The sequence below is a fragment of the Salvelinus fontinalis genome, chromosome 23, assembly GCF_029448725.1.
Source record: "Salvelinus fontinalis isolate EN_2023a chromosome 23, ASM2944872v1, whole genome shotgun sequence".
Lineage (NCBI taxonomy): Eukaryota > Metazoa > Chordata > Actinopteri > Salmoniformes > Salmonidae > Salvelinus > Salvelinus fontinalis.
Window position 1 is genome coordinate 40,224,689 of NC_074687.1, and position 16,939 is coordinate 40,241,627.

The following is a 16,939-nucleotide window of genomic DNA, read 5'->3' on the forward strand; positions in this document are numbered from 1 at the left end:
GAGAGCGAGAGAGAGAGAGCGAGAGAAGAAAATCGGTGCAGTATGTCATTGTCATTATTAGGAATTCTCTGTGTCTTTAGCGTTTCCACTCTGTTTTCATTGACCTCATCAACACCCTCCACCTGATCTGATATTTACCAATAAATGTAGTTCCAACTAATAAGAATTATTCAGAGCTGGCATGGTGGGGTAGATTTAGATCAATAGAGCCTGCCCCAAGTTTTTTAGTCTTTGTATTAACCACCATTATTTTCCCTTATTAAAGGTATCTTGAATGGAGTAGCTTAGAATACTCAAAAGTGTACACTGTACATCAAATAGGTTTGCCTCCAAACAGTACTGTCATCTATCTAATAGAACATGGTGTGATCAAACTGAAGTTGATACTGTAGTAGGGTTGCAAAATTACGGTTACTTTCCCAAAATTGCCAAATTTTCCAGAAATTCAGGATGGAAGGTTCCCGGAATCAGGAGGGAATAAGCAAGGAATCCTCCAACCAAGATCTCTGGAAAACCTGGGAATTCTGGGAAAGATACCATTTGACTTCAAACTTCCATTTGAAGAGTTTAGACAGGTGTTTGCTTACATGAAAGCAAATCCCCTTTTAATCCTCTCCTCAGGCCTGGCTGACCATGCTAAACAGAATCACTAAAAGCTGAGGGGAAAGGCAAAAGCCACCAACTGGCAGCTGGGCTCCAAAACATGGGAATGATTCCCAAATTGCACCTATCCCCTATATAGTGCACTACTTTTGACTGTCACATGTGCAGTCAGAGGAAATGCGTCTGTTTTTGGCAGCTTTAGAGTAGACCCACTGTACCACATAGCTAATCTGGATTTCATAACGGTGCTGTGTGTTGCACCGTCACTAATAATAACATAACAAATACGTCTGGGATAACTAGCCTGATGCTTGTGCAAATATTCAGCAAATCAGAAATCCCTAAACATTGTAACATTTGATACAGTGATTTGATTCACAAAGACAGACCGAAGTGGTCTGAATAAAAAGGTAAAACAGCCTACCTTCTTACACTAGCTTTACCATCTCCTCACTCTGCTTTAGAACATGAATAATTGGTTATCACCATTATTTACAACATGAATAACAGGTTATCACCGTTATTTACAACATGAATAACTGGTTATCACCATTATTTACAACATGAATAACTGGTTATCACCGTTATTTACAACATGAATAACTGGTTATCACCATTATTTACAACATGAATAACTGGTTATCACCGTTATTTACAACATGAATAACTGGTTATCACCATTATTTACAACATGAATAACTGGTTATCACCGTTATTTACAACATGAATAACTGGTTATCACCATTATTTACAACATGAATAACTGGTTATCACCGTTATTTACAACATGAATAACAGGTTATCACCGTTATTTACAACATGAATAACTGGTTATCACCGTTATTTACAATGTGAATAACTGGTTATCACCGTTATTTACAATGTGAATAACTGGTTATCACCGCTATTTACAATGTGAATAACTGGTTATCACCGCTATTTACAATGTGAATAACTGGTTATCACCGTTATTTACAACATGAATAACTGGTTATCGCTGTTATTTGCAACGTGAATAACTGGTTATCACCGTTATTTACAACATGTATAGCGACCCAGTTGTTCAGTCTTTTTGTTCTCTATCCAGGGACGCGACCCAGTTATTCGTTCTAAATGTTCCATTGCCATACTGGCTGGCAACATTCTTATCCTTTGTTTGCTAGCTAGCCAACTACAGCTAACTTACAGTCACGTCAAACAGTGCAGCCAGAATATCAATGAAGTAACTACGTTTTTTGGTTAATACATGATTCTATATGTGTTATTTCATAGTTTTGATGTCTTCACTATTATTCTACACTGTAGAAAATAGGACAAATAAAGAAAAACCCTGAATAAGTAGGTGTGTCCAAACTTTGACTGGTACTGTGTATCCCAAAAAATTATGCTGATTCAGAATTTTGACTGGCTGAGAAACGCTGCCTGTCTGTCTGTCTCGTTCTGACTCTCGTCACATTCATTACTATGGGACAGCTGGAGATCGAATTTGAATATTGAAACAATGTTGTATATGTCGCAGAGACAGACAGCAAGGTTTATACAAATCTCCGCCGTTGAAAACTAAATATTAGCGTAAAAGAAATGTGAGATAATGTATAGATGCTTTTAAATTTTTTTTTATATATATATATATATATATATATATATATATATATATATATATATATATATATATATATATATATTTTTTAAATGTAACCTTTATTTAACTAGGCAAGTCATTTTTATAGTGGAGATCAAGTTTATAAATTGCCTGGCTGGGATGATGAGATAGTGAAATGCGCAGTCAGATGGAACAGAGTAAATGGGCATTTTAACATCATAGATTTAGCCGGTGGTAACTTGGAATAGAAACCGTCTGGAATGTGGTTTTAACCGATCACCATTCAGGATTAGACCCACCTGTTGTATAAAACATTAATAACTTGTCATTACCATTAATTACAACATGAATAACTGCTTATGACCATTCCTATGACCCTCTTAAGTCCCCTCCTTGCGATGCCCTCCCTCCCTCCCTCGGCCCCACCCCACCACAGCAGCTGCAGGTTTTCATATGTCAACACACACTCTGCAGTAGGCTCCATACCATCCCACCCAACGTGCTGTTTAAAAACCAGCCAAATTAATATGGGTTTTTGAAGTAAATGATTCCTTGCGTTCTCTTATCCTGCTTCTTCCACAGTCCGTTTCAACCACTTCAAAGGCCCTGACTACTATTCATCAGAGCTGGGAATCAGTCTCATGGACACAACATCTACGTCCCAAATGGCACCCTATTCCCTACATAGTGCACTATTTTTGACCAGAGCCCTATGAAATAGGGTGCCATTAGGAACACAACATACTTGGCTTCTCCCTCTGCCTTTTAAATAACCCAAGAAGCCCTACTCACTAGGGGGAAGTTCCGGACCAATGTTATAGCTTGTCCTCCGCCGACAAACAGAATTGTGAGTGTTTGAAGGAGAAACCATGAGGCCGCTAGACTTGGTTAGAAGCATTGAGTTCTACAGTACTGATTCCACAGAAGAAAAAGTAGGTCATAATGATCTGAAGTTGGCTGGCCCATATGTTTCAAGCGTCTCAGAGAGGGAGCGCTGATCTAGGATCAGTTTTGCCTTAAATATCACAATGAATAAGCTGACATGGACAGGGACCTGATCCTAGATCAGCACTTCTACTCTGAGACGCTTAGGCTACATCTCTCGGTCTCAACCTGGGCAGTAGATACAGTTGAAGTCGGAAGTTTACATACATCTTAGCCAAATACATTTAAACTCAGTTTTCACAATTCCTGACATTTAATCCTAGTAAAAATTCCCTGTCTTAGGTCAATTAGGATCACTACTTTATTTTAAGAATGTGAAATGTCAGAATAATAGTAGAGAGAATGATTTATTTCAGCTTTTATTTCTTTCATCACATTCCCAGTGGGTCAGAAGTTTACATACACTCAATTAGTATTTGGTAGCATTCCCTTGAATTTTGGCCCATTCATCCTGACAGAGCTTTAGTAACGGAGTCAGGTTTGTAGGCCTCCTTGCTCGCACACGCGTTTTCAGTTCTGCCCACAAATGTTCTATGTGATTGAGGTCAGTGTTTTGTGATGGCCACTCCAATACCTGACTTTGTTGTCCTGAAGCCATTTTGCCACAACATTGGAAGTATGCTTGGGGTCATTGTCCATTTGGAAGACCCATTTGCGACCAAGCTTTAACTTCCTGACTGATGTCTTGAGATGTTGCTTCAATATATCCACATAATTTTCCATGCTAATGATGCCATCTATTTTGTGAAGTGCACCAGTACCTCCTGCAGCAAAGCACCTCCACAGCATGATGCTGCCACCCCTGTGCTTCACGGTTGGGATGGTGTTCTTCGGCTTGCAAGCATCCCCCTTGTTCCTCCAAACATAACAATGGTCATTATTGCCAAAGAGTTATATTTTTGTTTCATCAAACCAGAGGACATTTCTCCAAAAAGTACGATCTTTGTCCCCATGTGCAGTTGCAAACCGCAGTGGCTTCTTCCTTGCTGAGCAGTTTCCTCCAGCATCTTCACAAGGTCCTTTGCTGTTGTTCTGGGATTGATTTGCACTTTTCACACCAAAGTACGTTCATCTCTAGGAGACAGAACGCGTCTCCTTCCTGAGCGGTATGATGGCTGTGTGGTATCATGGTGTTTATACTTGCGTACTATTGTTTGTACAGACGAACGTGGAACCTTCATGCGTTTGGAAATTGCTCCCAAGGATGAACCAAGGTCTACAATTTATTTTCTGAGGTCTTGGCTGATTTCTTTTGATTTTCCCATGATGTCAAGCAAAGAGGCACTGAGTTTGAAGGTAGGCCTTGAAATACACCCACAGGTACACCTCCAATTAACTCAAATGATGTCAATTAGCCTATCAGAAGCTTCTAAAGCCATGACATAATTTTCTGGAATTTTCCAAACTGTTTAAAGGCACAGTCAACTTAGTGTATGTAAACTTCTGACCCACTGGAATTGTGATACAGTGAATTATAAGTGAAATAATCTGTCTGTAAACAATTGTTGGAAAAATGACTTGTGTCATGCACAAAGTAGATGACCTAACCGACTTGCCAAAACTATAGTTTGTTAACAAGAAATTTGTGGAGTGGTTGAAAAACGAGTTTTAATGACTCCAACCTAAGTGTATATAAACTTCCGACTTCAACTGTATGTAGGCAGTAGCTGGGCACGGCACAGCGCTTTTCACGCTGCTTTACAATGGCAGATACAATATCACAGCCAGCATGAATTATCTAGCAGCTATGATATTGCACAGGGGGGTTAGGAGGAATATGAGTCACAGTTATCAATTATGTCAACAGCAGCACAGATTTTGTATTCGGGAGATGCAAAGTATTACTGCCAACCAACCAAGTCTGTCTTGGCCACAAAATGGTACAAAAAGTTTGAAACACTGGTGAAGCAGCTCACGATTTCAGCAGAGGCTATTGCAACAGGTCTTTTTCCTTCATTTTATTTTGATATAGGCCAAATTTGTCTACTTGGGTGAATGTACAATAGGGGATAGAATTGTAATGTCTTAGTGAGGTTAACTGCTTTGTTTTATTTTGGTCCAAATCAACTGGGGCCTTGAAAAAATTATGTCAATAACCAGACAGAAAAAACACTTACGGGGCCTCCCGGGTGGCGTAGTGGTCTAAGGCTGTGCCACCAGAGACTCTGGGTTCGAGCCCAGGCTCTGTCGCAGCCGGCCGCGACCAGGAGGCCCATGGGGCGGCGCACCATTGGCCTAGCGTCGTCCGGGTTAGGGAGGGTTTGGCCGGCAGGGATATCCTTGTCTCATCGCGCACTAGCGACTCCTGTGGAGGGCCGGGCGCAGTGCACGCTGACCAGGTCGCTAGGTGTATGGTGTTTCCTCCGACACGTTGGTGCGACTGGCTTCCGGGTTGGATGCGCACTGTGTTAAGAAGCTGTGCGGCTTGGTTGGGTTGTGTTTCTGAAGACGCATGGCTCTCGACATTCGCCTCTCCCGAGTCCGTACGGGAGTTGCAGCGATGAGACAAGACAGTAACTACTAACAATTGGATACCACGAAATTGGGGAGAAAAAGATGGTAAAAAAATGTAATCCCCAAAAACTTTTTTTGTTGCAATGTTACATGACAAGCATTTTTGGCCAATAAAAACAGTACAGTACCGAATGAATTTCTAGTAGGTTTGACAGTCCCTGGAACCTATAAGCAGAAACCACAAAGGAGTTGAATACAGTAATAACCCATCTTCCTGTCAGCACATGTAAATCCCCAAATCTCCTAAAGCCCCTGTTAGTAGAGGAACAAAACAGCCACATGTTGTTGGAGCTTTCAACCACCACTACCTTTTAATACTGTACACACCACTAACAGCACAATGCAACAGCGCTTTCTTCTCAACGATGAGTCTGGATTTGCCTTCCTCCCTCTTGTAGAATGCAAACCTATTATGACCGACGGGTTGGGACAGAGCCGGCCTACATGATGACATGATCAACTTTGGTACTCTGCTTGGTTAAAGACGATTCAATCGCTGATGAATATGTTGTGTACAAGGCCCCTCACTATGACGTCAGCACAAACGACTTGAAGGATACAGACTAAATTTATGTAGCGATCAATAGAGTAGCAGAATAAAAAAAATTAAATTTGGGATGAGTTGTCAGGCAATAAAACAGTAAAACGATCAAAGATTTTTGAGAAGATGAATGTATATAGTCCATATGAATAATGATAGATTGGACTTAACCTGTTGAGGACAGAGGGCGCTGTTTTTACTTTGGGGGAAAATCGTGCCCAATTTAAACGGCCTCGTACTCAATTCTTGCTCGTACAATATGCATATTATTATTACTATTGGATAGAAAACACTCTCTAGTTTCTAAAACCGTTTGAATTATATCTGTGAGTAAAACAGAACTCCTTTTGCAGCAAACTTCCTGACAGGAAGTGGAAAATCTGAAATCGATGCACTGTTCTAGGGCCTGCCTATTAAAGTTTAGATGCACTTCATACGTCTTCCACTAGATGTCGACAGGCAGTGAGAGAAGAAATGGAGTGTGTAACTTTTTTAAAAAATTTTTTTTTAACCTTTATTATTATTCCCTGCAAACCCTACCACCGATCCCCCAATTGGAGTAAACTGATAAACATTTCTGTTTTTACCTTCAATTTATACATCTTATACACATTTTACAGACACAGTCTACTTTATAATAGTTCTCTCTTGTTTGTTCTTAGTCCTTCCTCTATTTCTGTTGTCCATCCAGTTTGATTTCCACTTGTAACTGTGCTATTTCACAATAGCTCCGCACCTATACACATTTCACAGATCCCGTATGCCCTACATTGTTTATCTTGTTATTAGTCCCACCCTTCAGCTCCACTCAACCTTTCCCATCTATCTTCCAACATCATCCATTTCGGATTTTTATTTGCCATATATTTTTCAACTGTGCTGTGATGCTTCACAAAAGATTTGAATCTTCCTATTCTCATAGCTTCCACGGATTGTAAATTAAAAATAAACATTTTTGCTAAAATAATTATTATATTATAGATTGATTGACTATGGCTTTTCAAATCCCCCAGTATTGCTATCTGTAGCGTTAGTTCTACGCAAATGTTGCAATTCTTCAACCATTCCTGGACCTGTGACCAAAAACGAGCTACATGCGGACAATACCAAAATAAATGTTCTAATGACTCTGCCTCCTCACAGCAGAATCTACAGAGCTGAGAAGATTGTATCCCCCATATATATAACATTCTATTAGTTGCAAGAATTTTGTACAATAATTTAAATTGAAAAATTAGAAGTTTTGAATCCGGCGTTGTTTTGCGTATCAATTCATAAACCATGTGCCATGGAATGGGTACATCGAAAATCTCTTCCCAACTATTTTGCAATTTATATGGCACAGCTGTAAGTTTTTTGGTCCTTAAATGAAATTGGTATATGTTTTTATTTATCACACTTTTCTTTAACCATTTATGTTCTTTAATATAAGGCCGACATACAAGTTCCTTACTTTTATCCCCTTCCACCTGCCTCTTCCATTTTTGTGGTAATGCTGCAATTAATTGGTTGTAATTTTGGGTAGAGCAGACATTTCCATATGTCTGTGTTAGCTGCATGTGTGACATTACTCCACCGTTCTTATTTATGATATCATTCACAAAAATTATACCTTTTTTAAACATTTCTTCGATAAATACAGTTTTTTTATCAATTACTATATTTGAATTTAACCACAAGATTTGTTGTACTATTTGTTCCGTCCTTTCAGGTGGATTAAACTGAAATTGCAACCAACTTTCTAAGGCTTGTTTAAAAAATAAAGATATTTTGGAGATTATTTCCTTTTCAAGCAACCAAAAGTGAGCAGGTGTAATCTGAATAAAGTGAAAAAGGCCCTTCTTGAACATAGGATGAGACATTCGTACCAATCTACTAGAGAACCAGTTTGGATTTAAGTATAACTTTTGTATGACTGATGCCTTTAGTGAGAGGTCTAATGCTTTAATATTTAATAATTTCTGCCCTCCGAATTCATATTCGTTATATAAATAGGCCCTTTTAATTTTATCTGGCTTGCCGTTCCAAATAAAATTGAATATTTTTTGTTCATATAATTTAAAAAGCAGGTCACTAGGTGTAGGCAAAACCATAAGCAAATAGGTAAACTGTGATATGATTAAAGAGTTAATCAGGGTGATTTTCCCACAAATAGACAGGTATTTTCCTTTCCATGGTAGCAAGATCTTATCTATTTTTGCTAACTTTCTATAAAAATTTATTGGAGTGAGATCATTTCTTTCTTTTGGGATTTGTATACCGAGTATTTCCACATCACCGTCAGACCATTTAATTGGTAAACTACATGGCAATGTAAAATGTGTATTTTTTAGTGATCCAATACGTAATATGGTACATTTATCATAATTTGGTTTTAATCCAGAGAGGATACCAAATGTATCTAGATCCTCTAAGAGGCCGTGGAGAGATTCTAGTTGTGGTTTTAAAAGAAAACATGAATCATCAGCGTACAATGACACCTTAGTTTTTTTCTAATCCCTTAATATTAATGTTTGATCTAATTTTAACAGCTAACATTTCGATGGCAATAATAAATAGATATGCCGATAGTGGACAACCTTGTTTTACTCCTCTAGATAGTTTAAAACTTTCTGAGATGTAGCCATTATTTACTATTTTACACCTAGGGTTACTATACATAATTTTTACCCATTTTATAAGAGATTCCCCAAAATTGAAATATTCTAGGCATTTATATATAAACTCCAGTCGTACTTTATCAAAAGCCTTTTCAAAATCAGCTATGAAAACCAGGCCTGGTGTCCCCGATATTTCATAGTGTTCTATTGTTTCCAGTACTTGCCTTATATTATCTCCAATGTATCGTCCATGTAAAAAACCTGTCTGATTAGGATGAATAATATCTGACAAAACTTTTTTTATTCTATGAGCCAAGCATTTTGCTAGGATTTTTGCATCACAACACTGAAGTGTAAGAGGTCTCCAATTTTTTAAATGGACTGGATCTTTATATATACCACTTGTGTCCTGTTTCAGTAATAATGATATCACACCTTCTTGTTGCGTGTTTGATAATCTATCATTTATATAGGAGTGGTTAAAACAAGCTAATAATGGTCTTTTGAGTATATCAAAAAAATGTTTGTATACTTCCACTGGTATGCCATCCAGTCCTGGAGTTTTCCCATCCTTAAAGGCCCCAATTGCATCAAGTAGTTCTTCCTCTGTAATTAGGCCTTCACATGAGTCTTTCTGTACAGATGTTAATTTTACATTATTATTAGGGAAAAAATCCATACAATTAGTTTCAGTTAGTGGAGATGGAGGAGCCTGAAACGAAAATATTTTCTTAAAGTACTTTACTTCCTCTTTCAAAATATCATTTGGTGAATCATGCGTGACTCCATCATTTGTAACAAGTTTTAATACGTTTTTTTTGGTAGCATTTCTATATTGAAGATTGAAAAAGAATTTTTCCCCATATTCCATCCAGTTCGCTTTATTTTTGTAATATATTACACTGGATCTTTCTTGAATAAGTTCCTCCATTTCTTTTTGTTTTTCCTCTAACTTATTCTGTGCCTCTATGGTACCGTTTTTATTGTTATCTAACTGTACTGTTAGTCCTTCAATTTCCTTTGTTAATATGGACTCTTTTGATCGAAATTGCTTTTGTTTTATAGATGAGTACTGAATTGCATGGCCTCTAAAGGCACACTTAAAAGTGTCCCATACAATATGGGGATCTGCTGTACCTATGTTATGTCTAAAAAAGTCAGTTATAAATTCTTCTGTCCTAGTTCTAAACAATTTATCATCTAGTAGGCTTTGATTAAATTTCCAATATCCTCGCCCACGTGGAAATTCTGTAAGAGTAATATATATGCCAATTATGTGATGGTCCGACCGCATTCTGTCCCCTATCAAACACTTTTTAACTTTTGGTGCCAGAGAGAATGATATAAGAAAGTAGTCAAGGCGACTAGCTTGATTAAGCCTCCGCCATGTATATCTCACTAGGTCAGGGTATTTAAGTCTCCATATATCCACTAATTCCAATATATCCATGACATTCCTGATTTCCTTAAGTGCCTGAGGGTGATAGTTTGTAGTGTGATTTCCTTTCCGGTCCATAGAGGTATTTAAGACCGTATTAAAATCTCCCACTATAATAATAGAGTCTAGTGTTGCTTGTAGAGTTGATACATTCTTATATATATTGTCAAAGAAGCTTGGATCATCATTATTCGGACCGTATAGGTTAATAAGCCATATATGTTTATTGTCCAATAACATATTTAAAATAATCCATCTACCTTGAGGATCTGTTTGGACAAATTGCACATTTGGATCAAAGTTATTATTAATTAAAACCATCACCCCTTTTGAATTTCTTTGCCCATGGGAGAAATATATTTCGCCCTCCCAGTTCTTTTTCCACAAAACTTCATCTAAAACTGTTGAATGGGTTTCCTGTAAACAGTAGATATTATAATCCTTCTCTTTTAGCCAGGTAAATACTGATCGTCTTTTCTTATTATCTGCTAAGCCATTACAATTGTAACTGGCTATACTTATTCCACCACTTACCATAATGAGACACACCTTTCAATTATTTTTATCAAAATATATGTTTGTAAACGTCCTATTAAAAAGTAACATAATGATTGAGTGTCTATATAGTTGTACCATGACATTTGCATCTCCACTAAGCAAACCTCCAATTGGTCCCCACTATTCCACCCGCCAAAAGCCCCCATCTCGAGTTGGGTTGTCATCCCAATGCCCGGCAGACCACCCCCGACCCCCCGCATCGCACAGCCCCGGACCGACTGGGATCCATCCTTCGAAAAGTGCACACAGCACCATCCACCGAACCGAAGCAGATCCATTGCCAAATGCGTTTCCATCGCCCTCACCTCGATTTTTATTACATATTGCTGTGAATCATCCTCTATAGTCCCTAACATCTTTTACTTCTTCCTTCGCAACAGTTGTGGGATACACACATACACCCACACACATTCAGCCCTTACCCCCACACAACCATAAGCTCACCCTCTCAACAATTGTACCATCCCAGAGCCCAACTCAAGATGGGTCATGATTTACAAATGTACTTGCAGTTGCAGCTGCATGAGAAGGCCTGCAAGACCGCGCAAAAAATGAGCAGAAATGTAGAGATTTATTTACCATTGTCACATCCTAGATGATGGAGGTCAAATGTACACCTTCTTCCTGAAACACCCACAATACGGTCATCCATTTTGACCATGTTCCCAAGCATCTCCATGCAGTCCGATTGGTTTCGTGCCACCAGGGCCACAATAATATACCCCCTCTCTGAATGTCCGAGTGTGACCCCCTCCCCATGGGTTACTGCAGCTAGTGTTGCCAGCACTGCCACTGCCTGGGTGGGGGCACCCCACCGGAATCCCCACCGGCTAGGTACAAGGTCATCAAGGTTCTCATTAGCAGCTTTGAGAATTTCCTTGTTTATTATGCTCTCCCTTTAGGGGGCTTTGGCTTTGCAGGACCAACCCTGCCAAGCAGGCTCAGAATCTTGAGGGGGCAGTGCTGCTCTTGGCCCCTGACCTCATTTTGGCTGCATACAGACCGCATACAGCATGCACATAAAACAGTTAGGGACTTCTCCTTAGTATCTGGGCCATTCATGTGGGTGTCTAGGGTATAGGGCCATGGACCGTACCATTAAAATAGGATAATAAATAATTAGATATCATTTATTTTAAAAATGTAGTTCCCCATGATAGGACAATAAATAAATAAGACGTGTAATTCATTATAAAAGTATATCCATCATCTGAACAACATTGAAAGCCCTCTCATACCCGGCCCACAGCAATACACTGGCTCTGGGATATGCAACTATTTCATTACTCACTCACTCAACTTTCCAAACATAACAAATAAAAATAAACACACACCACACCATCCACACATACTGTGCCTTCTGTTTACTTAGTTTTTATCTTCACTATATAGAAATAGTGCTTGTGTTCAATTAATTATATGTGAAGATTTATAGAAAAGCTATATTTTGTATTGTATTGTTACAATCAGTAACCGGGCTTGAATTGTGTTTATTTTCCTCATCTATGAGAACTTTGTAATTTTTAAAATAACCATGGAGTAATCTTTGTGTCTCTGAACAACTGGTTATCAATATATAGTTTATCAACGTCGAGAGCTACTCGTTTCGCTTTTAATCTATTTTCTTTGAAAATTGGATACAGAACTTTGCGCCGTTCTGCAATTTCTTTCGGAAACTGATCATTCATGCCAATTTTGGTCACAGCAAGTCGTTTACCTAGGCTTTTAACCATTATTTATCTTTAAATGAAGCAAATTTGGCAACGATTGGGCGTTCGTACCTCTGCCCTCTCTGTCCGAGGCGGTGTACACGTTCAAGTTGGATCTTATCGATAACTTTGCGCGGTATCTGAAGCGCTGGAAAAAGGAACTCTCTAACTACAGATTCAGGAACCTCTCCTTCTTTCTCTTGGATACCTGTAAGTACCAAATTCTCTCTCATGGATCTAGTTTGTATGTCCAGTAAGCATTCCTTCAGAACGTTGTTCTCCTTTTTAAATTCATTCATTTCGGTTTCAATCTTATTGACCGTCCCTTTTAGCGCGTGTGTTTCCTTCTCCAAAGCCGCAGCTTTTTCATCACTCATCTCTAGGCTTGCCTTCAACTCTTTTATATCTTTACTAACTAATTCAAGTATACCCAGTTTGTCAATTATTGATTTTAACAGATCGGTTTCGACCTTTACCATTGCCGGTGTTGAGAATATTAGATCATCCGTGTCGGTTGAGGAGTCACGTTTTCGTTTTTGATTCGGTTCCCCTGTCTTATTCTCCGTCATGTTTGGGTGTTGCTTGTTTTCGTAATATTTGTCGATAAATGTCTCTAGTCTTAGGATTTGTTTTGTGTTATTATCCAGATTGAAGGTTATCACCCACCAGATTATTTAGTGCTAATATTTTAGTCTAATTTAGCAGATATTTCGAATATTATGTTTTATCTTGAGGTGCTCGACATAACTTCGTTCAGTCCGCCATTACCTTTACGTCCGCCGTCTACGTCCTACCTGCGCCTCCCCTCTAATTTCTTAGAGTGTGTAACTTGATCTGGTGTCGAATAATAGCTCTCGGCATGACGTGTCACCAGTTTCCTGTTTTCTGGAGAGCGCGTGAAGGGACCTGGATTTGCCTTCTGATAAGCTGTCGTTATGGACGACTAATATCTCCGGCTTTGATTTTATTTGATACATTTTTCGGGAGTTTTGCCGTGTTCCGTTCTCTGAGTTTGTTGACGATGGAGAGATTCGCGGCACTTGGCAAGTGTGCTTGCCAAATCGAGAGGGAAAAAGGCCGTTATAAATCCAAACAACGATTGTTCCCGACAAAGGACCCCTTGTACAACATTCTGATGAAAGATCATCAAAAGTAGGACCCATTTTATGATGCTATTTCATATATCCGTCGAACATGTTGTACTAGTCGTTTGCTCCCAGCTTTTGGGTACTCTCTCGCTATACCTAAGCTGGATGACGTAATGAAGTTATTTTTAGAATTCTAACACGGCGATTGCATTAAGAACTAGTGTATCTATCATTTCCTATACAACATGTATTTTTTTAGTTATGAATAGTTATTTGGTCAGAATATGTGTGTCAGAAAAAGTGTCAGAAAAATTGCCGGACGTTGTGGGAAAAAGATGCTACGTTAGCACAATGTATAACCACTGATTTCAGCTCTAAATATGCACATTTTCGAACAAAACATAAGTGTATGTATAACCTGATGTTATAGGACTGTCATCTGATGAAGCTTATCAAGGTTAGTCAAAAATTATATATCTTGCTGGTTTATTCGCTATCGCTAACGTGCCTATTGCTAACGTGCCTTGATGAATGAATGCGGTAGTGTGGTAGGCTATTGTAGTAAGCTAATATAATGCTATATTGTGTTTTCGCTGTAAAACACTTAAAAAAATCAGAAAAATTGGCTGGATTCACAAGATGTTTGTCTTTAATTTGCTGTACACCATCGATTTTTCAGAAATGTTTTATGATGAGTATTTAGGTATTTGACGTTGGTGTCTGTAATTACTCTGGCTGCTTCGGTTCTATTTCTGACGGTAGCTGTGATTGTAGCTGCAATGTAAAACTGATTTATACCTCAAATATGCACATTTTTCGAACAAAACATAGATTTATTGTATAACATGTTATAAGACTGTCATCTGATGAAGTTGTTTCTTGGTTAGTTTGGTTGGTTCTTGGTTAGTTAGGTTGGCTTTGTGCATGCTACCTGTGCTGTGAAAAATGTCTGTCCTTTTTTGTATTTGGTGGTGAGTTAACATAAATATATGTGGTGTTTTCGCTGTAAAACATTTTAAAAATCGGACATGTTGACTGGATTCACAAGATGTGCATCTTTCATTTGTTGTATTGGACTTGTTAATGCGTGAAAGTTAAATATTTCTAAAAAAGATCTTTTGAATTTCGCGCTCTGCCTTTTCAGTGGAATGTGGGAGGAGTTCCGCTAGCGGAATGCCAGAGCCAGACAGGTTAATGCAGACCCTGTTTAGATTGTTGACGATGCTAGTCTCACGAGACACAAGAGGCATGGAGGACAATCTAGGTCCACTCCTGTGGGCATTGTGCAGAATGTGAATAGTAAGTGATGAGGAAAGGCTGAGTGCTAGGGACAGAGTAACTGATTGAGTGGATGGGTGAGTGAGACTATGTCCTTAATGGCACCCTATTCCCTATAGTGCACAACCTTTGACCAGAAGGGCCCTGGTCAAAAGTAGTGCACTGCATAGGGAATATGGTTCCAATTGAGACGCAACCCGAGTGTCTCTCACCTATGATCCCGCTGTCCTTGCTCTCGAGCGTGGAGCTGAGGCTGGCGATGGTTCCACAGGGGCTGGAGTGAGTCAGAGGAGTTTTGCTGTGACCGCTGCTGCTGTGTCTGAGGCTGTGGCTGGCGTTGCTGTTCAGGGTGGAACATGGGCTCTCTGTGCAGGGGGACGCCGTGCTACTGGTCAGACTAGAGCAGGGACTGATACCCTGACTAGTCACTGAACACTGGAGAAGGAGAAACACATTTTATTTTGTTTTATTGATCCCACATGGCAGTCAAATATAAACTCAGCAAAAAAAGAAACGTCCTCTACCTGTCAACTGCGTATATTTTCAGAAAACTTAACATGTGTAAATATTTGTATGAACATAACAAGATTCAACAACTGAGACATAAACTGAACAAGTTCCACAGTCATGTGACTAACAGAAATGGAATAATGTGTTCCTGAACAAAGGGGGGGGGTCAAAATCAAAAGTAACCGTCAGTATCTGGTGTGACCACCAGCTGCATTAAGTACTGCAGTGCATCTCCTCCTAATGGACTGCACCAGATTTGCCAGTTCTTGCTGTGAGATGTTACCCTACTCTGCCACCAAGGCACCTGCAAGTTCCCGGACATTTCTGGGGGTATGGCCCTAGCCCTCACCCTCCGATCCAACAGGTCCCAGATGTGCTCAATGTGATTGAGATCCGGGCTCTTCGCTGGCCATGGCAGAACACTGACATTCCTGTCTTGCAGGAAATCACACACAGAACGAGCAGTACGGCTGGTGGCATTGTCATGCTGGAGGGTCATGTCAGGATGAACCTGCAGGAAGGGTACCACATGAGGGAGGAGGATGTCTTCCATGTAACGCACAGCTTTGAGATTTCCTTGCAATGACAACAAGCTCAGTCCAATGATGCTGTTACACACCGCTCCAGACCATGACGGACCTTCCACCTCCATATCGATCCCGCTCCAGAGTACAGGCATTGGTGTAACACTCATTCCTTCGACGATAAACGTGAATCCGACCATCACCTCCGGTCAGAAAAAAACGAGACTCGTCAGTGAAGAGCACTTTTTGCCAGTCCTGTCTGGTCCAGCGACAGTGGGTTTGTGCCCATAGGCGACGTTGTTGCCGGTGATGTCTGGTGAGGACCTGCTTTTACAACAGGCCTACAAGCCCTCAGTTCAGCCTCTCTCAGCCTATTGCGGACAGTCTGAGCACTGATGGAGGGATTGTCCTTTCCTGGTGTAACTCGGGAAGTTGTTGTTGCAATCCTATACCTGTCCCGCAGGTCTAATGTTCGGATGTACCAATCCTGTGCAGGTGTTGTTACACGTGGTCTGCCACTGAGAGGACGATCAGCTGTCCGTCCTACCTCCCTGTAGTACTGTTTTAGGCATCTCACAGTACGGATGTTGCAATGTATTGCCCTGGCCACATCTGCAGTCCTCATGCCTCCTTGCAGCATGCCTAAGGCACGTTCACGCAGATGAGCAGGGACCCTGGGCATCTTTCTTTTGGTGTTTTTAAGAGTCAGTAGAAAGGCCTCTTTAGTATCCTACATTTTCATAACTGTGACTTTAATTGCCTACCGTCTGTAAACTGTTAGTGTCTTAACGACCGTTCCACAGGTGCATGTTCATTAATTGTTTATGGTTCATTGAACAAGCATGGGAAACAGTGTTTAAACCCTTTACAATGAAGATCTGTGAAGTTATTTGGATTTTTACTTATTATTTTTTAAACACAGGGTCCTGAAAAAGGGACACTTCTTTTTTGCTGAGTTTATTACTGAAATGCATGGGTATTTACAAAGATAAGGCACATAGGCCTATGAAGTTGTCGTCATCATTGTC

General features: G+C 39.7%; 1 protein-coding gene across 12 annotated transcripts in view; it reads right to left on the reverse strand.

Moving 5' to 3' along the window:
* The window catches only part of LOC129821321 (protein TANC1-like), a 289,442-nt gene that overhangs the window by 104,346 nt on the left and 168,157 nt on the right, over nucleotides 1-16,939 (reverse strand). For all 12 annotated transcript variants that reach the window (XR_008754295.1, XM_055878874.1, XM_055878872.1 and 9 more), the window contains one exon: nucleotides 15,090-15,312. Coding sequence is in view for 11 of the 12 variants with exons in the window: in XM_055878874.1 (XP_055734849.1) it covers nucleotides 15,090-15,312 (223 nt within the window). In the remaining variant the exon portion in view is untranslated. The remainder of the gene's footprint in view (nucleotides 1-15,089; nucleotides 15,313-16,939) is intronic.